The sequence below is a fragment of the Triplophysa rosa genome, linkage group LG11 (genome assembly GCF_024868665.1).
Source record: "Triplophysa rosa linkage group LG11, Trosa_1v2, whole genome shotgun sequence".
Classification (NCBI taxonomy): Eukaryota; Metazoa; Chordata; class Actinopteri; order Cypriniformes; family Nemacheilidae; genus Triplophysa; species Triplophysa rosa.
Window position 1 is genome coordinate 8,298,591 of NC_079900.1, and position 25,462 is coordinate 8,324,052.

The 25,462-nt window shown below is 40.7% G+C and overlaps 3 protein-coding genes across 10 annotated transcripts; 2 read left to right on the top strand and 1 right to left on the bottom strand.

Moving 5' to 3' along the window:
• The first annotated feature begins 42 nt into the window (after positions 1 to 42).
• On the top strand, positions 43 to 10,982 carry ubtf (upstream binding transcription factor). Of its 4 annotated transcripts, none has more exons than XM_057346785.1 (21): positions 43 to 1,560; positions 3,108 to 3,156; positions 3,272 to 3,444; positions 3,593 to 3,676; positions 3,806 to 3,961; positions 4,206 to 4,270; positions 4,354 to 4,477; positions 4,596 to 4,706; positions 5,157 to 5,290; positions 5,488 to 5,629; positions 5,725 to 5,766; positions 5,880 to 5,984; positions 6,083 to 6,238; positions 6,379 to 6,525; positions 6,896 to 7,006; positions 7,165 to 7,253; positions 7,356 to 7,545; positions 7,671 to 7,718; positions 7,909 to 7,989; positions 8,666 to 8,827; positions 8,929 to 10,982. In XM_057346785.1, exons 2-21 carry the CDS (start codon positions 3,120 to 3,122, stop codon positions 9,028 to 9,030), a joined length of 2,259 nt encoding a protein of 752 aa, XP_057202768.1. In that variant the 5' UTR covers positions 43 to 1,560; positions 3,108 to 3,119; the 3' UTR covers positions 9,031 to 10,982. The 4 variants fall into 4 exon arrangements, with proteins under 4 accessions (XP_057202768.1, XP_057202771.1, XP_057202769.1 ...); XM_057346788.1 differs by having other exon boundaries at positions 7,909 to 7,974; XM_057346786.1 differs by having other exon boundaries at positions 43 to 620.
• Positions 10,983 to 11,149: 167 nt separating this feature from the next.
• On the top strand, positions 11,150 to 18,485 carry atxn7l3a (ataxin 7 like 3a). Of its 2 annotated transcripts, XM_057346820.1 has the most exons (13): positions 11,150 to 11,399; positions 11,979 to 12,091; positions 12,178 to 12,310; positions 12,405 to 12,576; positions 13,039 to 13,136; positions 13,221 to 13,243; positions 13,329 to 13,374; positions 13,459 to 13,496; positions 13,584 to 13,652; positions 13,913 to 13,956; positions 16,366 to 16,437; positions 16,983 to 17,119; positions 17,207 to 18,485. In XM_057346820.1, exons 2-13 carry the CDS (start codon positions 12,041 to 12,043, stop codon positions 17,446 to 17,448), a joined length of 1,125 nt encoding a protein of 374 aa, XP_057202803.1. In that variant the 5' UTR covers positions 11,150 to 11,399; positions 11,979 to 12,040; the 3' UTR covers positions 17,449 to 18,485. The 2 variants fall into 2 exon arrangements, with proteins under 2 accessions (XP_057202803.1, XP_057202804.1); XM_057346821.1 differs by lacking the exon at positions 16,366 to 16,437 and having other exon boundaries at positions 11,152 to 11,399.
• A 112-nt stretch (positions 18,486 to 18,597) lies between these two features.
• Positions 18,598 to 25,294, bottom strand: asb16 (ankyrin repeat and SOCS box containing 16). Of its 4 annotated transcripts, none has more exons than XM_057346804.1 (8): positions 25,031 to 25,294; positions 24,467 to 24,847; positions 24,091 to 24,358; positions 23,500 to 23,908; positions 23,339 to 23,422; positions 23,040 to 23,153; positions 22,587 to 22,779; positions 21,612 to 22,483 (listed from the first exon to the last, which is right to left on the bottom strand). In XM_057346804.1, exons 2-7 carry the CDS (start codon positions 24,801 to 24,803, stop codon positions 22,594 to 22,596), a joined length of 1,398 nt encoding a protein of 465 aa, XP_057202787.1. In that variant the 5' UTR covers positions 24,804 to 24,847; positions 25,031 to 25,294; the 3' UTR covers positions 21,612 to 22,483; positions 22,587 to 22,593. The 4 variants fall into 4 exon arrangements, with proteins under 4 accessions (XP_057202789.1, XP_057202790.1, XP_057202787.1 ...); XM_057346803.1 differs by having other exon boundaries at positions 21,612 to 22,480; positions 25,031 to 25,289; XM_057346806.1 differs by lacking the exons at positions 23,040 to 23,153; positions 23,339 to 23,422; positions 23,500 to 23,908; ... (1 more) ...; positions 24,467 to 24,847; positions 25,031 to 25,294 and adding exons at positions 18,598 to 19,963; positions 20,200 to 20,718 and having other exon boundaries at positions 22,383 to 22,480; positions 22,587 to 22,723.
• Between the last annotated feature and the right edge of the window lie 168 nt (positions 25,295 to 25,462).

A 25,462-nucleotide genomic window follows, 5' to 3' on the forward strand; every position in this document is an offset into this window, starting at 1 on the left:
GTGGGGTTTAATTATTTAACGTGACCAAAATCATGTAGCTGTCAGAGCTAAACTGAAAATATCGAAAAGATGAATTAAGCACACAATAGTTCATTCTTTACAGTTTGCGGCAACTTTGTCTAAATAAATGCATTAATGCTGCTTCGCCTTTTCTTAAAAAAAAAAAAAGAAAAAAAATCACACTGGAAATTAAGTAATAATATTTCTTCATTTATTAAACATTTATTTTCATCGTCAATCTAAGTAAATATGTCGGTTTAAAACTAACACGTTGCGTGCTTGTGTGGGATTGTGTTGAAGGCGCTTCGGTAGCTCGTGACAGAAGCTCCGAGTTAAAAATCCAAATGGAGGCGAAACCCGGCGAGCCATCCGTGATGAGAGCGACAAGCATGGGGAGAGATTGAAAATGCGGATGTCTCTCCGAAAGAGAAATGAGCGGATCGAGAGAGCTGCTCGCTGACTGGAAGGGAGAGAGATGCGAGCGAGAGATGGAGGCGGGGGGGAAGTCTCTCAGCTCTGCGGGGACTGGAGCGCCCGTGCCCTGGACCGGCGGCGCAGTGCTGGCTAACATTCAACCCTCCCCTTGTTCCACAACCAGTTCCACACACAAGCAGCGACAGGTAAGGTCTAACCAGCGTCTCATCCTATCAGCCGTTTAGTAAACAAACCTTGAAAAGAATCACCTTTCGATACAAAAAAATCAAAACCTTTGCATGAGTTTATTAAATCGTTTGCTTCGGTGAATTATTTCGTAAAGCCGTCTCGGTTAAATTCGCGTTTATTGCAAGGCACGGTACATTCCGAGGTCGCCTTACCCGAATTTCCCGTCCTGTGACTCGGGCAAAACATCCTCTTTGTAACAGCCTTTCGCCGTGTTAAATTCTAAATCTAACTCTCAATCTGTACAACTAAGTACGTTAGACGCGATAAGGGCGCCTCCGCTCTTGTTTGAAGCCCTTGCGGTTGTCTTTATTTCCGAGTCAAGGCTCCATGAGGCTTGTGGAGGGAAGAACCAGCCGTCTCTGGTTTGCCATCAGGGAGCTCGTCTATATCTCACAGTGTGGGCTTTTCGCTTGCGCCTATCTTGCCTTCGTAAAGGCAAAGTTCGCGATTACAGTCGTCAGTTTATCGGTTATCTATGTTTGAGGGGCAAAACCGGTGAGTTCTGAGTTTAAGTTTGCCATTTAATATCGTTTTGTTTCGATGAGGTGAATTAGGCTTGCAGCATGCGTGGACGGTAGCATGGCGGTTCTAGAACAGTCGTCATGCCAGTAAAGCGTTCTCTTTCTCGGCTGTTACATTTTTCCATTGTGACTAGGGAGAAAATGATATATTTTTTCAAGGGCTGGATACATTTCTGACCGGATTAAACGCGTCAATCATAATCCATCTTCATTCGCCGCGTATTGACCGAAACTAACCGTTTATTTGTTTCATTTTTATTTTTCAAGTCTTTGAAGCCCCTGCTGCCATTCGCCGCCATACGGCTGCAACCACCTCGCTTTCGCCCCGTGTTCTTCGTCAGTCGAAAGTCGGGGTAAATAACCAAATTTATTCACGGTAAGATGTGATTTTTGACGTCAATTATAAGACATATCAGGGAAATGTAATAAAAAACATTTTTGGAGCATTTTGAAGTTATTTTAACTTAGCTGGTTTCAGCTATCACCAGGGTTGGAGGTGGTATTCAATGCTAGTTCCAGCCGGCTAGCTTCGGTGTAGGTCACATCATAGGTCGGTTTAACAGTGCATATTTGTAAGACTGTTTACGTATTTTTATTTATAGTCAGATATGTAAAAGTAAGCACTTTAGCTGTTAACGTTTGTGACACGACAAAACCTGTTGTCGAAAGTAATTGTTTGGTAAATTAGAAAATGAACTAGAACATAAAACACTAAAAAGCACTAGCACGTGCACATCGTGGTTAAGTTAATAAATGTAAATCATATCAATGCAACATCAAAAATGAATACACTTGTAATTACTACCCCCTTAACATTTTGTGTTAAAAAATTAAATCTAAAAGCTTTTGTTTTAAATTTACAAAATCGCCTAAAACTTTTAAATGCAGCCTGTTCGATATTCTGTATTTAACACCCATTTTGCTGTGGTAAGGTCTGATTATCACGCCATCCACAGTTTCATTTCAGGAGCGTAAAATGCCCCAGAGCTTCAGCCCGTGTCTGTTTTAAAGCTGGACTGTTCTGGCTCACGCGCCGCCATTATACATTCACTGCAGCAGCGGCGACGCCTAGCCTCTGGAAAAAGCCATTTTGTGACTAATTCACCCAGTTGACACATTTGCGAAATCGCATCACATTATGACTAACCCTCCATGTGTATTCGACGCTCGAGCGTTTTTTATTCGAGGACGAGAATCTCTTAATATAGTCTCATATAGCGTGTCAAGGGGGCGACCCAGAATCTGTCCTTGGCGGAAGCGGAGACCCGCGCCCCGTAGGTTTGGAGGCAGACACTGGTGCTGCATGCTGTAGCAGTCACTCATGATGATCCCTGGTTGTTTCCCCCTCTCGACGAAGACCGAAAGCAGATCCCGATCCGTGGTCAGCTGGTCCGTCCACAGCAGCTGCCTGCCTATCGTCCTGATCGCTTCTTCCTCCTCCTGTAGTACCTCCCAGTATCCACTCATCCGCCGAAAATGTACTCCATTTTGACCGATTGAATGAAATGTTCGCCCGGAAAGGAGCGGGTAGAGTGAAGAGAAGCCGTAGTTCAGTAGACAAAATGGAAGATTAGACGGATTGACTGTGCTTGCTTGTGTCGACTGCAGAGTTATTTGAGATTTGAAACCGTCACAAGCAATGAGCTCGGTCTCACGATAGAGCGTAAACGCTTAGGGGCGGTGTAATGAACATCAAGCGTTATGTGTCGGGCTGGATTTGAATTCCACTTTTAAGGCAGGATTTTTTTCACTATTTAAAACAACAGGTTTTATTAAAAAAAATGTCGTTTTCGTTTTGATAGAATGATTCGGCGGTCTTTATAATTCTTCAAAAAAAAATAAGAAAAAGAAATAACTGTAGTGATAAAGCCATTGAAGTGCGTCTTTCTGTTTGATTAATGCATTCTTTTTTATTTTTAATAGTGATTCCACATAATGAATGGTGAAATGGATTCATCTACTCAAGACCCTGGTAAGAAACAGAGTATAATACTCCAAATGTGTGCATAGGTACATATGTGTGCATAGGTACATATGTGTGCATAGGTACATAGGCAAAAATTCCCCACTATTCTTCATTGTTACAGTTTGGGACCAGGATGGCATGTTGAAGCTATTGGACGCCATGAAGGGAAACCTTCCAGAGAAGGATCTGGCCAAGTACAAGACCTCAGAGTCCCATCTGGACTGGGAGAAAGTGGCTTTCAACCCGTACTCCGCAGAGATGTGCAAACAGAAATGGCAGGAGGTTTCCCGAGAGGTACGCTAACCAGCCACTACTGCAAGTTGTCACCCAGATTGTGATGTATATTTTTCATGAAAAATATATTGGTATTTGAAATTTGGTGTGTAAAATAAGGATTTTGAATATGGTTGTCATATTAAACATATTGGTCCTTCTCACTCAGATACGCAAATTCCGCACACTCTCTGAGTTAATCGTGGATGCACAAGACTATGTAAAAAACCCCTATAAAGGGAAGAAACTGAAGGTAAGGTATTTTATCTTCAAATGTGTGGAATGACAGACTTTTTCTTTCATAAAATATCTGATGGCAGCCTAAGCTGTGAATAATTCTAGCTGTGAATTTCTCAGTTTTGACTCTTTGTTCTCTCAACAGAAACACCCAGACTTCCCCAAAAAGCCGCTGACGCCGTACTTCCGTTTCTTTATGGAAAAGCGGGCCAAGTATGCTAAGCTACATCCAGAAATGAGCAACCTAGATCTCACAAAAATCCTATCCAAAAAATACAAAGAGCTGCCGGAGCGTAAAAAAGTGAGTTGATTTTTAACAATAAATCTTTAAATGAAGAACTTGGCTTAAAAATGTATTTAAATGTGTCAAGAGGGATCAGTATGGTAAAGATCTGCTGTTCATGTGTAGAAATATTGATATGTTGATATTATAGTGCTTTGTCTGGAATGGATAACTTGTTATTTTGAGTGATGCCTTTCTAGATCTGTCAGCAAATCTTGTATTGTTTTGTCTGACCTGCTTGTTTTGCCTTTTTTGTTAATAGGAGAAGTATGTGAATGATTTTCTCCAAGAAAAGGGGGAATTCGTGCAAAGCATGAACAAGTTCAGGTAAGCAAACTAGTTGTCGCGTTTGCATTTGTAAGTCGCATTTCTTTTTACACAAATAGGCTCATTTTTATGTTTCTGATCAGGGAAGATCATCCAGACCTTCTGGAGAACTTAAACAAGAAGTCTAATGTTCCTGAGAAGGCCAAGACACCCCAGCAGCTGTGGTATTGCCATGAGAAGAAGGCCTTTCTCAAAACACACCCAGATGTAAGATCTATACGCACGCATCCAAACAAACTCGCAAACAAATTGCTGCATGTGTCTTTATGCGCATTAAAGCTGCCAATGAAGGTAAAATGCAACATTCATGTTTATGGCTTGCCAGGCGACCACCAAAGACATCAAGGACAATTTCGGGAAGCAGTGGATGCATCTCTCTGACAAGAAAAAGATCAAGTGGATCACCAAGTCCCTGGAACAGCAGAAACAATATGAGGTGAGGACTCTTTCAAGCAACACTTTGTAGTTTTTCGACCTTAAAATAGTGTCTCTAAAATTATTTCAGTGGTAGAACAACTCTTTAACTAATCGAATTCTACTACCGCTGCTGCCTGAGCAGCCTCATGGCGCCTACAACCGCTTTGTAAGCTCTGTGTTTGGGGACGTACACACAGCCCCGCCCATCCCTGCTTGTGGAAGAGTGCGTCATGGTTTCCAAATGACGTTTCATTAGCTTAGTAAATAAATTAATGTGTATTGCGCTGCCCACAGGGAAGATTAAACCGCAACATTATTTACGACAGTGGTAACAGACAATTGCGCTTATCAACCACATGGGGGAGCCGTGAGCAGAAGTTCTAAAGTGTTGCTTTCAGTTTGCGCAGTATATTATTCAGTGAAGACATGCTGTTTCTTTAAAAGTTTGTTCATTCTTATCCTACTTTAGGAGACGATGCGCGCGTTCATTCAGCAACATCCAGAGATGAACATGAAGGAGGAGAACTTTGTAAAATCCACTCTGACGAAAGCAGAGAGACAGCTCAAAGACAAGTTTGATGGGCGACCAGACAAACCCCCATCGTGAGTTTAGTCTGCATGGTTAAATGCAAATAGAACATGCTTACAAGCCTCATTGTCACATTCTCATGTTAAAACTTAAAACAGGTCATTAAGTTAAGACCTTTTTGCATTGACAATTTAGCACATTTTGGTATACTAATCTTTTTATAGTTCTAGCTTTGTTTTATTGTTGTCTTCTGCTCTTTTTTTTCTCTTAGTAATGGTTACTCGATGTTTTGTGCTGAGCTAATGTCCGGTATGAAGGACGTTCCCAGTACTGAACGTATGGTCATGTGCAGCCATCGCTGGAAACTCCTCAAACAAAACGAGAAAGACGCGTACCAAAAACGCTGTGAGCAGGTCTGTAGCACGCTTGCACAAACACTGTTTTTGTGCACCATTTTCTGTTAATAATTAACAATGTAAATATATTTTGCATACTTTTTTCATCTCAGAGAAAAAAAGAATACGAGATCGAGATGAATCGCTACTTGTTGGTAAGTCTATGTATAGTCTGATGGAATAATGCTCATCTCTATGTATTGAAATATCTAAATATTTTGCTACCCCCTTTAAAAAAAAAAAAAAACATTGTTTTTGTATGTCTCAGAGTATCTCAGAAGAGGAACAGCACAGAATATTGTCAGAACAGAAGATGGGAAGCTTTAAAAGGACTGGAGGCAGTCCTGCCTCTAAAAAGAACTCGAAGGCAAAGGTCAGTCCATCTGTCAATCATCTTTAGGTTACCTAATTAAACAACCAATAATTTGTCTCCCTCTCGTTCTACCATTTATTCCTCTTTTACCCTAACAGGCCAGCCTAGAGAAGCCCAAGCCCCCAGTGTCTGCAATGTTTATTTTTGCAGAGGAGAAGCGTCCAAAACTTCATCAGGAAAGGCCAGATCTCTCTGATATGGAACTTACGAGACTACTGGCCCGCATGTGGAGCGATCTTTCTGACAAGAAAAAGGTATTCACAAGACATTGTGAATGTGAAGTTCTTCCATTTCCATCACTATATTGCACTGAATCAAGAAGGATTGCCTTAGATGCAAATGTGTAAAGAAGATTGAACAGATTTATAAAACCTCATGGTTTGATGTCTTTCAGGAGAAGTATAAAAATCTGGAGATGACGTTGAAGGCAAACTCTGAGAAGCAGCTCAAAGATGATAAAGGGAAACTACCAGAAACGCCCAAAACAGCTCAGGAAATCTGGCAACAGAGTGTCATTGGAGACTATCTTGCCCGATTCAAGGTACGGAATTGGAAGAAGATAACAATCTCTATTGTAGCAGTGGATGGTATGTCCGGTAGTAATAATTGACTATATAAGACCACTTCGAAAGATGTAAACAACACTGGTGAAACGCTGATCCAGAAAAATTAAACAGAATTCAACCAACAGAACATTTATAAGCAAATCAAAATGTTAAACAAATACCTTTTAATTATGTATGTAAGATTTAAAAAAGGGGAAGTGTTGCTGGACCAGTTTTTACAGTTTCTTCTATAGTTTTTTTACACACTCTGCATTACACGTTAAAATGACCTAAGTCAGTCCTGTCCCCTCGATAGCCCACACTAGTTTTGTTTCTGATGTCACACTTTTTTTCCCGGTTTGTCAGGGTGATAGAGCGAAAGCTCAGAAGACCATGGAGGCCACATGGAACACCATGGAAAAGAAAGAGAAAATTGTGTGGATCAAGAAGGCTGCAGAGGACCAGAAGAGATATGAGGTGAGTTCAAATAGATCTAATATAAGATTTCAGAAATTTGATTTGTGATCCTTTTATTTGTGCTGTTGTTCATGCATTAAATTATTATTTTTGAAGAAGTGGTTTGTTCATTCAAATGTTTTTGTACCATGTTATCAATTTATTCTTTTTTCACGCAGAGAGAGCTGAGTGAGATGCGATCACCTGCTCCGGTTTTCACCCCAGGAAAGAAAATCAAATTTGACGGAGAGCCTAAGAAACCCCCCTCGTAAGTTCATTGCCCTGGTGTCACAGCTGGTGTTTCTTGCTCACAGTTCTCTGCGCAATGCTCTCCCATGTGTAACTGCGTTCTGTTCACCTGCTATTGTAGAAATGGTTATCAGAAATTCTCTCAGGAGATGCTGTCGAACGGTGAGCTCAACCACCTGCCCATGAAAGAGCGAATGGGTGAGATCGGGGGCCGCTGGCAGCGACTTAATCAAAAAGAGAAGGATCGATACAAAAAGTTGGCAGAGGAGAAACAGAGGCAGTACAAAGTGCTACTGGAGCAGTGGCTTGCGGTACTAAATTATTTGCCGTTATTTACAAAGTATCTATCAATCTGCGACGTGTCATTTTCTGCATTTGTGATCTTGTAAACATAAATGGAATTAAAGAGTAATTTTGATTATTTTGACCCTCGCAGAGTTTGTCAACATATGAGAGAGCTGCGTATAAAGAATATAATTCTCTGGTAGGTTAAAATGTATATACATTTTTACACACATTTCAAATGCGTTTGTTATATTGTATGTTGTGGTGTAACACATTTCTGCTTTCATCATTGAATTTCAGTTGTGTTTGGTTTAAGTATTTTTGTATTAGATAAATTGTTTTATATAAACTGCATCTTATATTTTTTCCCCAAAATTTTTGTCCCTTAGAAAAGGAGGAGTACAGGAAAACAAGGTGGCACCAATGCTAAAGTTGCAGCCAAAGCCAAACCACCAGTAAGTATAAAGAATGTGAGTTGTTTTCTTTACTATTTGAATTAGAGTTGAAATTTGACATTTTAAACCAATACATGTTAGGCCTGACTCAACATCAGATTTTCACCCCAATTATGGTCAAAAGAATAAAAAACGGAGAAAAATGTCTGTTAAATAAATGATGCTATCGGTTGAATCTTTAGTTTTGTGTTTTCTCTCTTTTTATTTGGCCAGTGATTTGCACAAAAGTGTAGGTGGGGCAGACCAATCCACCATTGTGGCTCTTGAGACAAATTGTTAAACGGATGCAACACTGCCACTTACTGGCAGTAGATTATTTATGAAATCATGTTTGGGGGTCACAAATTTGTACAATTTTCACTTTTAATGCCTACTGAAGTTAGATAAAACCATCAAAATATGAGGTGTTGAGACGAATGGACAAAATGCTAAACCTAAAGTATTTATTAGTCACAATTATTAGGCAAAACCATATCAGGGTATGTATATGGGCTTTATTCTAATTTCCAAACGATGCACATATCACAGAAAATGAAGCATACATTACCTACAAAATAATACCACAAGAGGTTCAAAAAATATTAACATCAGATAAAACTGAAGTCATTCTCATGGCCACTACGTTTAACATGTACGCTTAACATGTTTCAGCAGTGTTTTGTTATTGACTGTTTCCTTCTCAATTCCAAAGCAAAAGAAAGTGGTGGTGGTGGTGGAGGAGGAGGAGGAAGATGATGATGATGACGAAGACAATGATGATGATGATAGAGAGAAAGATTCTGATGAAGGATCATCGTCTGGAGATGACAGCGACGACGATGATGAAGATGATGATGAAGACGATAATGATGATGTAGGTTTTATAGCATGCTGATTACTATTCTTTTAATATGTTTGAGGTTACGTATGCAGACACACATGCACATACTCAAAAATATTACTGATCACTTTCAGAATGAAGACGTGGAGGATGAAGTGGACGACAAAGAGAATAAATCCGAAAGCAGCAGCAGTGCCTCCAGCTCTGACGATTCATCGGGTTCGGATTCGGACTGAGGCAAAGCCGAGTCAGGCTGAGCGCACAGACTGCCAGAAACGCTGTGATCTGAGCCATGAACACAGGGGTCCGAGCCTGCTCCGCACTTCTCTTGTTCCACCACCAGAAAGTGCTTTCCCCATTGTAACACATCTACAGCCACTCACTTCATCCAGAGTCTTTTCCTCTGCTTGTGTTCCTTTTGTTTCTCTGGACATCTTATTTCTTCCTCCCTCGCTGAGTTTGCTTATTAAGTTTAAAGGCATTTTAGGCAAATGAAATGTGCACGAGGATGTGTACTCTGAATTCCTCCACAGCAGATCAGAGACAAAGGTGTAGAGCTCTTCTATTGGCTTTTAGTCAGTGTCTGAAGCATTATTAGGGTGCACCTTTTTTATTTAAAGGTTTCAAAGGAGGACAAAGAGAGTACCAGGTGACCTTTTCGTTCTCATAATGGAGCCAAAGAATCTCTTAGTTTTGCTAATTATTTTGGGAGGTAAAGGGGACCAAATAATTGCACTCTGAAGAATGTCTGCTCTCCTAATCTTCATCTGTACCTCCTTCTTGTTCTTTTAGCATTGTTCCTCCGCAGGCCTGTCGTCTCCCCCCCAGCCCCCCGCCCTCATTTTGCTTTGCTGTTTAGTTTTGCTTCGGTTCAAAAAATTTGGTATTTTCAGGAGCAGTGAAGCCATTTTGAATGTCGCTGCATGGACCCCGCTGGTCACTTCTCGTTCATAAGACACCATTACCTTAACTACACCTGATGGGAGTTAAAGGTGAAAATGAATTATTTATTTTTCGTCCTGTTGTAAGAACGTTGCCCATAGCTGTTTTGCAATGTTGTTGTGACATAGTCACAGAACAGCAGATGTATTTGAGTTAGCTGTTCAGAAAGATAATTAAAGTTACATGATAATGAGTAGTTCATGACTTAACTGTTTGCAAACACAAGCAATGTTCTTTTAGTTGTTTCACTGGCTGGGCACCAAAAGGTTTTCTCTTTGTTAAAAATGATTTGTTTTAAAGCTGAATATTTTCAACCACTGTTTTATTTGGTGCTCCAAAGAACTATTTGTTTTAATTTGAGTAATGTTTTAAATATGAAAGACATGAGCTACCCCACAATTCAGTGCACTTATGGCGGAATCCCAGGCTCACAAGCCCAGTCTCGTTTCAGTATTTGTTTTTTTACATTTCATCTATATCACTCCTGTAACTTTAAAGGTTTGTCATACACCAGCTCAAGGAATGTAACAGATACGTTTTGCTTAAGAGAGGGGTACCGCTATTTGTCATGTTTATGTATAAATGAACAGTTTTGAGGGTGACTGGTATATTCTCTTATTTCAATGCATCTAAATTAAGATGGGATCTAGCAACCTGAAATGAGCTACTGTCTTTTATTCTTAGTGTTTCTGCAGTCTCCAATGTGATGGGCACAGTACATTAACTTTAAGAGCATTTGGGCATTGCTAATTTGCAAATAAATAGTAGTTGAAAAGAAATTGATTACGTGTATTTTTGGTTTGGAGGATTTCAAACTGTAGTCTTTTGACAGCTAGAAGCCGATGCATTTAATTTCTATTTTAGTGCCCAAAGTTTTCTATTGTGCAGAATCTTGTGTTATTGGCTCAGTCAGCACAATTTGACAATTGATGGGCTGGAATAGGAGACCTTCCAGTCGACCCTCCAATATGTGTTTGATATTTTATAGGATTTTGAGCAAATAAATTTGGGCTGGGTTCAGTGCTGTTGTAAGGTATTTGTAAATACGGCTTAATTTTTTCCTTTGTATTGAGTGAACATAATTGCATTTGTGTTTTCATTTGGTTAAGCAATTTGCTGCTTTAGCCAATATAGTTTGTCAGTTGGGGAAATGTTTTTAATTTGGTAAGTTTTAGTTTTTACCCCTCCCCATGTTTGTTTATTTGTAGAAATGGCAACAAAAAAATAAAAAAAATGACATCTTAAATTTGTACTGCAGATTTGAAAAATTTGGACTTTTCTATTTCAAGAAATGTTATATCCCTGCTATTTACAATTTGGGCAAATAAACCTCTTAAACAGTTACACTGCGTTTGGCTGAATGAACGTGTGCTGGTAATGCATTTGAACCGTGTAGAATTATAGGCAGCTGAGTCGACGGCTCATCCCAGATCGGTAATTGACTAGTGATGTCTGACCGCGGCCAAAATGGCAGCGTTTTTAATTTTCTCTCTTTATCTGTGCTCGAGCAACTTGAACGATTAATCATATCGTCCATAATATTAAAAAAAAACTATATATATTTATATAGGCGATTCGTTTAGAACATGTCGATTCTCTGTCGTGAATAAATGGAAGAGCAGCAAGTTCGTGGATGACCCACAACCCGGCCCGTTCACTCTCGGTGAGTATAAACGGCGCAGTAAATATGCTTTACTGTTAGCGGCGGCAGTTTAACGAGGTACATTATTACGTTGTGGCTGGAAAATATGATACAATGTTGCTCAAATCCGCCCTTTTATGGGAAGTCGTACAGCATGCAGAAAATGGGGCAGTGCGACAGTTGTGTTTACAATCGCAGCATGCGGCAAACTGTCAAATTTATGATGTTTAAATCCAAGCCCTTATAGAAATGCATTCCTGGCCCTATTTCATTTGAATTGCTTGTTTTGCTGGACTGTTGCTGTGCCCCACCAAAATAAATACGGTATTTTATTTGTGGCATTTTTATTATGACCCTGGTAACTGCATGTAAAAATTATATCCAGGGAAAAGCATTTAAACCTTTTACTGTTTGTCTGTTAGGAAACGGCGTAGAATTTCACACAGTGATAATAAATAAAATGGCACATACACACAGTATTATTCTGTAAGTGTTTGATGACCTCATATGATGAAACATTGATAGTTTGCATGGCCTTTCTGACATGTGAAATATCAAATCGGTTGCGATGTAGTATAACATTTTGTGTGTGTTTTGCAGTATTTTCCACCATTTCATCTATTATGTGGACAATGAGAGTTCCCCTAGAATAGTTGTTGCAAATGAAAATGGAGGATATGTCTCTGTCAGGCCTGGATAACACCAAGCTGGAGGTAAACTGTTCATGAGCGCAAAATTCTGTGTACATTTTTGCATTGGCAAAACCATCGAAACTGAAGTTTTACTTTCTCGTTTGTAGGCCTTGGCTCATGACGTTTACTCAGATCTGGTGGAAGATGCTTGTTTGGGGCTGTGTTTCGAGGTGCACAGGGCCGTCAAACAGGGCTATTTCTTCTTGGATGAAACGGACCAAGAAAGCCTGAAGGATTTTGGTGAGTATGCTATGAATGATTATTGTATTGCTGTGTTGTTAACAAGGGGTGGCTTTCAAATATATCATTTTTGTCTCTGCTCTCTCTGATATAGAAATAGTGGACCAACCAGGTGTGGACATCTTTGGACAAGTGTATAACCAGTGGAAGAATAAGGAGTGTGTATGTCCCAACTGTAACCGGAGTATCGCGGCCTCTCGATTTGCTCCTCATCTGGAGAAGTGTCTTGGGATGGGCCGCAACAGCAGTCGAATAGCCAACCGCAGGTCAGCTGGGGTGGAAGAAAGGGCTGTGATGTCACTACTAGGCTCTCTTATTGCTAAAATAGCTTAAAAATCTCATCTGAAAATGTATACTATCTTGGAATGCTGTGTAATAGCTGACCTATTAAGAAAAATTTACACATTACTTTTATCCCAAGCAACTTGGTGCTTTTAAGTTATACGTATTTAGTTTATTTGTTCCCTGGGTTTCGAACCCATCACCTATAGTGACCAATGGTTGTCAAACGAAAAATATCATTTTCAAAATATGACATTGTTAAAGTCAGATTATTTGCCAATTAGAAAGCATACTTACAGAATCAAGGGATTGATGGCCATTTTTCAATAGATGTATGACAAGAGCGTTGAGAGGGAACAGATGGACTGAGACTTTATTAAGCCTGGAGTAAAGATTCTACTAAAGATTGAGAGAATTCTCCATTCTGTGTTCTGCTCTTTCTACAGAATAGCAAGCAGCAACAACACGAGCAAGTCAGAGAGTGATCAGGAAGACAACGACGATATAAACGACAACGACTGGTCCTATGGTTCAGAAAAGAAACGTGAGTTCTCCTTCCCTCACTTCCCACATTAGAATTTGGTCGCTAATATTACTTTATAAACTATTTATATTATGTTTCCCACAGCTAAGAAGAGAAAGTCAGAAAAGGTAATAAAACTGAGACGTAAACATTTGTGTATGTGTGTAATTCTTTTTTAAGTGAATATTAAAAAGAAGTGTTTGTGTGTCTCAGAATCCAAACTCTCCGAGGAGATCTAAATCTCTGAAGCACAAAAATGGTGAGTTTTATGATTAAATCTGGTTTTCTGCTGTTGACGTGAGGAACTGGGTGTTTAATATCGCTCTCGCTTGTCTCACTACAGGCGAGCTCAGCAGTAGTGTCAATCCAGATCTTTACAAGGTGAGATCTTTTAATACACGTCACTGTATAAAAAATGTCACTTTTTGTTGGACTTGCAGTACTACTGTTGTACTCTCTCCCCTCCAGTATAACTACAGTTCTGGTATTAGTTACGAGACTCTTGGACCCGAGGAACTACAATCCATACTGACTACGGTAAACTATTTTTATTGCCCGGTTTCACAGACAAGGCTATAGTCCTAGACTAAAATGAATGTTTGTGCTGTCTTAACTGAAAGTAACTCCAGATATTCTGTGCTGGAGTCTGTGCAAAATATAATTTCTGATTGTGTAGTTTTATGCAAAAATAATTTTATGCTAAATAATACATGATACAAAATCGTCTTATCACTAATCTTAATGCTTTATGGTGCAAAATGAATGAACAAAAAATTGTTTTCTCTTTCTTTCCTCAGCAATGTGGGGTTGTGTCAGAGCACACAAAGAAAATGTGTACTCGGTAAGAGTTCGGTGTGATTTATGCTTACAAGTGCACATTAGATACATGCAGCCCTTGATCTCAATTAGAGCTTTTCCCGTTAACTTGCTCACTGTTCTGTCTAGTCACCAAGTTTGTCTTTTTTCCTTTGCCAGCACAGAATATTTCTCTACAGCTGTTTTGTGAAGTCTATATTATGACTATGAGGGAATTCTGAGAATCCAGTCCGGAGAGACTAAAAATGAACATTTTGTTATCGTTTATTCACCCTCATGCCATTCAAACCTGTGTATATAAGACTTTTTCTGTCAAACACAAAAGAAGGTAGTTTGAGAAATGTCTCAAAGGTTTTGTTTTCATACGATGCAAGTCAATGGGGTCCGGTGTTGTTTGGGCACCAACATTCTTCAAAATATCTTCTTTTGTGTTCTGCAGAAGAAAGAAAGTCCAGGGATGTGATTTTTCTGTATAAATACGTTTTTATTTTGAATAATTTGGACTCCCCGCCAGATCACGACTCCCCTCATTGAAACTGCTGAGGGATTAGCTAATCCTAACCCCTCCCCCACACCTAATGCTAACACCTAATGTTATTGGGGAATGGAGAGTCATAATTTGGCAGGAGTCATTTTTCGGCACCACACCGGCCAACGGAGTCTTTTCTACGCTCTCTACGTCATGCACACGCTTGTTATAAATGCAGAGCGACCGCTTCATTCAGGACATAATTTTGCGAGTTATCTAAATATGTTTCCAGAGAGTCCGTCAAAAATAGACCTATTTTATTCAATATTGATTAGGTGACTGTTAAACTAATAAACATTTGAACTGATATTTCCAAAATTGCCAGTCAGAAATGGGTAATTATAATAGTTTGTTTTTGTGTTGCTAAGTGAAAAAAATCTATTTTTGGCAAACAGTTGCCTGTTATTAATCATGTAACATTGAATTAGTAACGTTAAAGGCGGGGTAACCGATTTACGAATTACGCTTTAGACAACTGAGTCGGGCCGAGTACCAAAACAACCTTGTAGCCAATCAGCAGTAAGTTGCACAGGACAGACATTAGCCGAGCCGAGCGCTGACGAAAGCGACAGATGGGGGTAGGGGTGTGTTTGTTTTGGTGATTTGAACATCAACAACGGCTAAGAGAAATCGGACACCCCGCCTTTAAAGACTATTTTGGGGGGCTTGGGCGAGGGTGCGTGCAGTCTTCCTTCATTTTTTGTGCTTGGCTGATCACATGCCTGAAAGTCATACAGGTTTGGAATGAAGTGAGGGCGAGTGAACTATCCCTTTAAGGGCTTTTCACACTATGCTTTACTCTAGGTTTAACTTTCGTAAATTCTTAAGATCACTTTTAAACCTTAAGCAACATTTAGATGGCAACTTTTTAGAACTTGAGATTAAAGGTTTAATTTATTTTAAAAAACTGCCAAATTTTGGTCTTATTAGGTTTATGCTGGTCATTAATAAAAACATGAATATTGGATGTTATACCATGGTCTGTTTGAATACTCGATTCTGATTGGCTTGAAGGTGTGGATTAAAACTGTTTAATGCACAGGTAGTTCCAGTCAGTTTGATCAATGTTTAAAATGAACTGACGAAAATAACCTGCTTGATCAAAAATTAAACTGTAAACATCAGTAACACCTTTAACTTTGCAATTGACCATGGTATAAGCGGGATAATCCATGGCTAGCTAGCATTGCATTAAAGGCTTTTAATGCACTTCGCAGAGGCAACCACCCTTCGCTTCACGTCGTGGGTTCTTAGCCTCCACATGTAAGGGATAATCCACTGCTAGCTGTGCATTAAAGTATTTTAATGCACAGCTAGCAGTGGATTATCCCTTACATATACCAGTATGGTCACAGATAGTGAATCTGTGAAATTCCTGTGTTCAGATGTATAGGTTGTGCTCTGCAACAGAGAAAATACTGAAGGTCTTTATGCATTTGTGTCTGTGTATGTGCTGCTTTAGTGCTAGATACTGATTATGCATGTGATCACATGATCTTTTTCATTCGTGTAAATGGAAATGATCATGTTATGTTGGGACTGATTTTACGGAACACAACTGGCAACAACGTCAATTCCATTTTTGATTGGTTTTCTGTTTTATTTGCCATCATTCGGCCTCTCTTATTTTTAAATGTGTCTAATTGAAATAATCTGTCTCCATTCCAATTGGACATATCAGTACACCATTATTTCCCAATTGGACGACCGTGGGTTGTTTCAAAGCACTGCCTGTTTTACCATGCGAGAGACTTTTTGAACATCCGCCAGCATCAGACGCCCATCCCTAAATGCTAATATCTAACCCTGGAGCCCATTCTCGAATCCCACCGGCGATGTTCATTCGGTCTCTCGCCCAGTCGTTGTGTCTGGTGCAGTGCGTAATGCCACGTTGTGTCCTGGCAGGTCCCAGCGGTGTCCCCAGCACACGGACGAACAGAGGAGGGCAGTCAGGGTCTTTCTCCTTGGGCCGTCCGCGTGAGTTTCACCCCTTCTCCCCAAACCTGACCTCTCCCTGCCCAAAAATAAACGAGCATACTTTCCATGTTTCCTCACATCTGTCCATCTCTTAGTTCTTATTCATCAAGCCTTGGTCATTTGTAGTAGCCATCCATAAAATAGACTTAAGGGTGGAAAACAGGTTGGTTTTGGAAGGCACGCCATCAGAAGTGGCACAGCTGGCATTTTCTTCCCTTGTCTTGCATGGCCACAGCAGGTTACCATGAGTGACGCATTTCATCTCAGTTGGTTTTATATTTTGAATATAAAGATGATGATGCTTCATTCTCAACTCAATGTATCTCAAGCCAACAGACTTGTAGTCAGCTAATATACAGTTTATGCACATAGCATGACAGTCAATGATGAGTAGGGTTGTTTTCTGTTTGTTTTCCACAGAAGCAAGTTATACGATTTTGATGACAGAATTTCATTTTCGGATGTCCTAGCACACCTCGCTAAATCAATTGTCCGTTCGGCAGTTTGTTTCTTTGTAGGGTCATGTTATGCTTTCTGTTTAATAGGTCAGCACTGCCCGACTCGGATACGATGCTGGAAAATGATGGCTATGATGCCGCTGATGGCCAGCTCATCATGTCCCGCCTCCAGTGGGATGGCTCCTCTGATATCTCACCATCAGACTCGGCGTCTTCAAAAGCCAGTGAGACACCTCAACAGATCTAAACGCTGCTTTATTCCTTTCTCACTGCTTCTCTTTCTCATTTTCTTGTTCTGTTCTCCATCTCAGGCACCAATAACTCTGAATCAAAGAGACCTAAGAAGAAAAAGAAGCCTAGCGCTTTGTCCATGAGTAGCTCTGGAGGGGGAGGCGAGAGAGATAAAGGACAAGAACGAGAGAGGGATAGAGACAGAGTGGCTGGAAGCAGTGGTAGCACCAGCTCCCAAAATGCACTGGGCCTGCCCAGTCGGAAAAAACGACCGAAACTGCCTGTCCCTCCGGCCCCCACCATCTACGATGACCTAAACTAAGGAACATTTGTCACACATGCACTTGAACTCTGCGGGACCTGAATATTTTGGATGCGACTTGATCAGTCTCTAGATGATCTCTGGTTTCCACAATGTGAAGGTAGATGAATGAGAACATCTGGGTGTCAGGCGGTCATTTTTGTTACGACAATGTTGCACAGTGAAAAGTGAATCTTGGCGTTTTCTTTTTGTGAACGATTCTGTTATATCACTTTTTGTTTTTCCTATGCAGTTTGCTGCCATTCCATACTCTGTACTGTGAGTATATGTGCGTTTACAGTGACACATAAAATGTGCCATGGTGTGTGCGGGTGAACGCAAGAATGAATTTGAGTGTGATGTTTGGTCACTGGTGGCTCATGTTACTCGAGTATGTTAATATAGTAAGGTTCATCTGTGCAATGTCCTCTACTGGTTTTTATGTATTGATAATGTAACTGTACCCTGTTGTTTTCTTCTCAACTGCAGTGCTACACATACTTTCTTGACAACGTCTTGCTAAATAATGGATATCAGTAGTGCACCTGGTAGCTTGCTGCCAAATCTGTGAATACGCAATCTTTTAAATTAATAGACATGTTTATTGTCATGCCTAGTCTGACACTATTTATTTTGTCTGCTTTGTGAATGCTTGAAGTTATTGTTTTTAAATTTTTATAATCATAGCTTTTGATATTTTTCATTTGATTCCAGTGACTGGATGGCTGAAGAGTTCAGTGGACTTCATAGAACTTAATAGGTTAGGTGTCAGCTTTTAATTTGTTAAAAATGTGACTCCTTTGAACACAAAGTGAGAATAGTGACTGAAATGCACTTGAAATGGATTAAATCCTTTTAGTACAGCCTTATTTCTTTGTTAATTTTAGCTTAAGATATGAATGACCTGAGAGCCTGAACTTGCGTAAGGGAAAAATTAAAAATACCAAACATGGTACAAGTTAAACAGCATAAACCATTGATGTAGGTGGTTCTATAGCATGTGTTTGTTGTGATGCTAAGTTTTTGGTTATCTCTGTCTTTATAAAACAATATTTCTCAGGACTCAGCTGCCCTATCTTTCCACAAGCATTCTGGAATTAGTTATGCTGAAACCTCATCATGCTCTGTTCTCGGTGTGCACTAGCAGACATCAACAAAACGACCAATGTATTTCAAAGGCGGTACGATTTATTCTGAAATGCCTCATAAGAACAAAAACTAAGCATTTTTAACAATCGTCTGTGATATAAAGCGTGAGAATCGGTAGTCATGTTTTCCCCTAAGACAAAAGCAAACTTGACAAGTTTGATACTCATACAGTAACCAAACTATATCACACATCTTAAAGTTTTTAATCCTCTTGGTTTTATCTACAGTAAATACATTGTCTATATACAGATTTTACATTACAACAAATGATTTGCTTTACCAGTGTCATGATAGACCTTAACCACGCTTTTAAGAAAAATAAAACACTATAGTGGTAAAACGTATTTAGCACTAATTGTGTTTGCCTCTTGTAGATCTTCATATAGTATAAAACTACACATAAATGATGATAATAACCATGAGCTGTAACAGGTGCAGAAATAGCAGCTGACATGCTGTGCCAGAGTTGTCATGTAGAAATATATACAGATTTCAGTATTACTTGCAAACATTCTTCAACTTTAAACATGAAATAATCGAATGAAAGCAAATTGTATCATAGCACCTGTTAACGCATCACAGCTGTTTGTCATTATTTGAACGTTTTTGACTTTGCAACTATGTAAAAAAAAAACAGGGTTGTCATCACTGGTGAAGACGTACCACAACAACTGATTAAACTGCAAGTTCTCTAAATGAGTGTTAAATCAGATGTGTGATCTAAATTGCTCTTCTCATACGAAGCTACATCTCAGGCGGAGATTAAATAATTATACAAGGTCAATTTTTCAAGAAGCTAAATTATACAGCAATGTTACATTCTCATCACACACGAACACAATTTCAATCATGGAAATGGCACCAGAAGCCTCAAAGGCTCCCTGAGAGCTTTCTCTGCTACCAATGACTGCTGATTGCTCTTCTCTGGTTTCTCGCACCTTCTCAATACTTCTCCTTAGTATTGGCATCATTTTCTGAGGAATATTTTCATCTGTCATCTCATCGACTGTGCATACCAAAGATGAGGAAACTGAAGAAGACTGTGACGCCGACCAGAGAGATGGTGGCGGGCGCGGTGAAGAGCTGGCGGTAGTTGATTCGGAAGTACCAGACCACAGCGAGCAGGACCACAAATATGGGGACGACAAGACTCCCTGTGCTGAGAGCCACACCGGCTGATCGCAAACCCCCGCCGAACACGGACATCCCACCAGGTCGGGGGTTCTCTTCTGGAGCGGCCTCACGGAGCGTCTGGGCTTGAGAGATGTGGCAGTGGAGCACACTGTTGTGGGTGATGTTCAGAGACAGGAGAGAGCGCTGGGGGTCCTGAAGGAGCTGACCCTGGAAGATGAGCTTTATCTGATGTTCACGGCCAGAGAAGTATTTACTAAAACACATAAAACACTCTATGAAGAACATTTAAGTAAAATAAATGTTTTTACGTATGAACTAGATAAGATCAAAGATTTTTAATTTAAAAACGTTCCTTTCCCACAGCTAACACATCGAACATTGTGATTTCTCTCATTTATATGTAAACAAACGGCCCGTCTCCTCATAAGTGCATAATTGAGTGGTTTTCCTCACCTAATGTGTGTATTGTCAAAGTGTGTGACTCATCACCTCTTCAGTAGTCCAACTGTGTCCTGAGGTCTGAGCACAGCAAGCTCCTCCGTGTCATTCAGGAACTTCAGTCGAACTGTGATACTGGTGACCTCATCCTCTTCTTCCTCCTCCATCCCTTCCTCCTTTTCATCACACGCAACAAAACTCACTTTCTTCCTTCCGCCCTGAATGTCCAGCAGCTCATCTCCCGGCACCTCATCTCCCCCATCCGGTCTGGCGTCCCCCTCTTCCTGTTTCTCCTCCTCCACAGGCACTTCGTCTGGCTGCTCGCTGGACTCTGAGCTGGAAGGAGGACCCGTGTAGCTGTCGTGACCCCCTAGGCCGATAAGAGAGGCGTGGGCACCCACGGTGAGAATGGTTCCCAGAATGTGATCTCCGCGGTCGGCTACGTGGGTGGACAGCCAAGCGAGAACCACGGCCAGAAACAGGACGATCACACTGCCCAGGGCCGTGGCCTCCCCCCCAAGCCCGTCTAGCACAGTAAGAGCACACACCGCCATCCCTGCCCCTCTCTGCCTACATGGGGAAAAAAACAAAGAGCTTGGGTGAACATGAAATGATTTTCGCAAAAAAGGATAGTCAGGGAGAACAAACTCTTCATTTGACATTATCCAATACAATAACAAGATTTAGTGACATCATCCCAAAATAAAAGTTGTTTTAAATGCCAAGTTACTTAATATTTTAAGTGACCGTTTTAGAGACACATTTTTTCGTCTTTGTAATAAAATGTGTACAATAAGAGGACGTGTGTTTTAAAGCAAATTGGGTTCTTGGTTACCTGTCTGAATCTGGAAGTTATTATGTATAATAATAGGCAACTGTTATATTACTGTAATAACGGATCGCTAAACAAAGGCAGTCAGTAAGAATGACCTGTTAAGAAAGACTAAACGAACTTTAAGAGCTCTGTAAGGTACTTAAAGAGTATATAAAGCCATAACTCCATTACCTAACATTAAGTGACACACTTAGCAGTCTGCATTAGGCAATCGCACTGTCAAATTTTGCATTTTATTTTCTTAAACAACAACAAAAACTGTATTTCAAATGATCTAATTTCACCTGTTCATAATTATGTTTATCAATTAACGGTACAGTTCAGACAGTATCTTCCTCTCAAGACTAGCCGTTTCCGCTAAAACCATAAAGCCTTCCACAAACTTCTATCATTACATGTTTACTTTCACAACAATCCTCATAATCAAGTTATGACTTGATACTGAACAAAATCAGAAGGAAAAACGAACAGAAACGTCCTCGGATTAAAAGTTATCTGCTGTTATTTTCGTGTCTGGGTGAGATGGCAGCTAATCGTGTAACGTTAGCGGCGGTGTAGGACGACCTTGATTCGCGAGCTTTTTAACGCATTCCCTTTAAAAATATACGCATAATACAGGACATCTACCTTCTCTTCAGTCAGATCATTCTTGTTCGACGCTGTTTCAGTCCCAGCACCAGTTGATATACACAATAGTTCACAGGATTAGAGATAAATAAACACACGTACACTCTCACAGGGACGCGCACGTTTACAGCTGACGCTTAGTGTAAAGGGGGAGGTCACGTGGTCGCCAAACCATTCAGCGAGACAAGAGGCTACTTTCACCCTGCGGAATAAAATACTCATAATATTCTTGCACATGTTATGGTTTTATAACTTGAGTGTACAGTGGTTATTTGAAATATCTAATACTACAATAACGACAAAGGTCTTTCTGTAAAAAGATGAACTCTTATTTTCAGCTCATAATCAATAAAGACAAAAACAACAGCGAATCAAACGAGTTAGGTAAAAACGGAGATCGGAGCGAGGTGCAGATGGGCGGGGCAACCGCAAGTGGGTGGGACTTAAGTGGGCTGTAAAAACCTCCAGAGGATTTTGATCGGTTTATTTAATGTCGTGTGTTGTAGTATTGGTTCATGATCCACAGTTGGTGTAGTATCTTGGGATACTAACAAAAAGAAGACTCAGAGAAGGCCATAATTCTCGATGGTCACTTTATTGAGGACCCATCACAGCTTCAGACATGCACACAAAAGCATACACTGGCGCGACACACTACGCTTCTTAACAACCTTTAACAATGCCCCATACACAATGCCTTACTGCCCCCTGCTGGACAAGTCTCAATATCCACATATTGAATATTTTGTATAAAAAATACAAGACTAGTCACCGCGTGAAAATCCAGCCTCCTTGCGGCCTAAGCTCCTCCCACATGCAGTTTGTGGCGTTAACTCCTCCCACCTTCCGTTCTCCGGGCTGCAGCGACCACTACTTGAATCAAACAGCAAAACAACAACATTGCAATGCATGCTGGGACCTCTTTGCATGTGATGATATGATAGCTTGTTTAGAAAAGTAATTTGAAGTAAATCACATTTCTTTCACCGGAGTTGTCCATCATTTTGCAGCAGCAGATAATCTTTTAAAACGCCGGGGATGTTTAGCTGTTGTATCGAAACGTGACACAGCGACCCCAGGTGGCGGCGGAGCGCACAGCGGCACAGGTGCTGAAGAGAGCGCGGCTGACCGCTCATTCGTCTGACCGTGTCCAAAAAACACTGATGTTCCTAAACAAACAAACAATTATAATCAAAAGTGGAATAGGCATACGGTAATCAAAGAGATCTTAAAAATACAAGTAGAGGCTTAATAAAATCATGTTATCCTGACAATCATGACAAATCACAAAAAAAGATCTCTTTAAGAGCTCAACTGTTTCTGGATTAAATAAAAACAAATGGCTTAGGTCTCCTGTTTCTCACATTTTTCCAGAGCTATAATAGAACAGCTTTTTCTCATGACATTGTTTATGTGCTTTCAAAGACACCTTTTGTAGTTCCTCAGGCATGTCCTCTAACCACTCATCACATGCTGGCACGACTTCATAACAATTCAGCATCACCTCCATAGTGTCAGGAGAGAGAAGGCAGAGTTTCAGCATCTGAGACACATGCAGACATAAAAAATATGGATTCATAACAAAGAAAATGATGCAAATGTTTGTGAGCTTTGGATGGACAGTCTATGAAATAGCAACATCGGTTGATGGGGTTAACTCCCAACCCAGCAGTTCTTTCTTGTTAAATATCCTGATTCTAAAGTATTTTGTATTTAGTATGTGCTTACTCTAGTTGACGCAGGCTGTGCTCCATAGTTAAGAAGCAATCGAGCTACAAGGTCTGGCTGCTGGTCTGGGTAATCCTCTATTACCTGAAAAAAAAAGAAAAAGAGGCAATTATGTCTTAAAATTAACTTGTCTGATCTGCAGTCTTAACCCTCAATTCTACCTGCAGCAGGCAGTCCATAGGTGTGTATCCAGCACAGTTAGCTACATCTGCTTGGGCCCCGTGTTTTAGCAGTATTTCAACTATCCGTGGACAACAGTTTCCACAGGCGTTATGCAGGGCCGTGTGCTTCTTTCTTCCTGCAGTCTGTGCGTTTGCCCCAGCCGCCAACAGCCTCTGGACAATACGCAGGTACCGCCCTGCGTCTGCTGGCCTCTCTGCACCGGCACAGGCCGCATTTAGGGGCGTTTCACCTTCTTGGCTCTGAGCCGTCACGTCCCCTCCGTAAGACAAGTAGAGCTTGACGTGGTCTTCCAGCCCTCTTCTGCAGGCCACATGAAGGGGGGTGATACATGTGTCCTTCTGGGTCACATTTAAGAGCGCACCACTGGTCACCAAGTGCTCAGCACACCTACAAGGCAGATACGTTTACAGAATTGAAACCTGTAAACTTGAATGTAGATGGAAGTCTTTTTATTGTGCACCTTCAATGTCAAAAGGTGTAACACAAAATGTAATCATTTACGTAAAAATGATTGACGCAAAATGTGTTCGGGCTCATAAGCTTTTGTTATTTAACTTTAGTATACTCACTGATATGTTTCCACTGCATTGCAGAGGTGCAACGGGGCATTGCCATCAACAGACAGCACGTCTGGGTCGGCCCCGTGGTCCAGGAGCAGGCGCACGCAGACGTGATGGCCGCCTGAGCAAGCGTCATGTAAAGCTGATCGCCCTCCTGGGTCTGCATCCACCTCTGCTCCCCTAAACAGCAGTTCCTCAACACAGCCAGAGTGCCCCTTGCTGGCAGCCAAACGCAGTGCAGACGTCTGCTTCACCTTTGAGATAAGAGTCCACATTCCTGCACCACAGAATAAATAAAATAATCAACAATTATCAACTTATTGAAAATATAAGAAATCACACGACTCTGTATAATGCCCAAATTTTTACCCCAAAAGGGTCCTACCCATCTCCGGGGCCCACGCCATCTCTTCATGAACTGTCTCCACCAATGCGTTGACCATGCCTGGCTCTTTAAGCACAGTGTACACTCTCTTCATGTCTCCACACATGAAGATATTATGGATGGCTGGATCTCTGCACTGTATTTGAGGTGGAGGAGCACGGATGGTCTGGATCCTCTCATTTCCATGCCGGAGTCTTGGGGCAGCAGGCAGCGGACGCCTGGTCATGGCTCTCCTGTGTGCCAGTGCCCGTCTGGCATCCTCCCAGTCCTGAAGCTCTTGTTCCAGCCTTAAGGAGCGCAGAGAGGCAGAGGTGAAGGCAAAGGTGTCCCGGGACATCCCAACAGGAGTGTGGTAGTGTCTCAGAGTGGTGTAAATGAGAACTATAAAATAAAATAAAACAGAAGCTGTAGTAAGATATAGCGTGTTTTAATTCAGAGTCTTTTGCTGTTGGCATTCGAAAACAACAGAAGATAGTGACAGTCAGTCTTGGAAATACAGCTAAGTAAAGCACTTACGTGGCATGTCAAACACTACAGTATATTATAAAGCAAGGCTCTTCTTACCTTTAAATTCCTCTGTTGTTGTTCAGGCTGTACTTCAATAATATAATCATTTATCCCAAAATAAACTGGATATCTGAGATAGACAGTGCTCACAATTTTTCATAATTTCTGTTCATAAAAACGACCGCATGTCCTTTCATGAGCGAAGCGTGACCTGACACACGGTTGCTTCTGGGTATTAATAGACCAGAATGTGAGAAGATATTTCCAGCAGCAGCACGACATCACCGCTAGATGGCGCGTCAAGAAATTCCTTTTATGTGTAAAATTCCATAAAAAAACAAAACATTCGATTTTTAAACCACATATTTGTGTTATTGAATGATTAATCATAAAGGGATAAATATTTACATAAAAGTTTGTATACATATATTTATTCTTTGTTATTAAAATAGTCTAAACTATAGGAGAATAAGACACCAAAATGGCAAA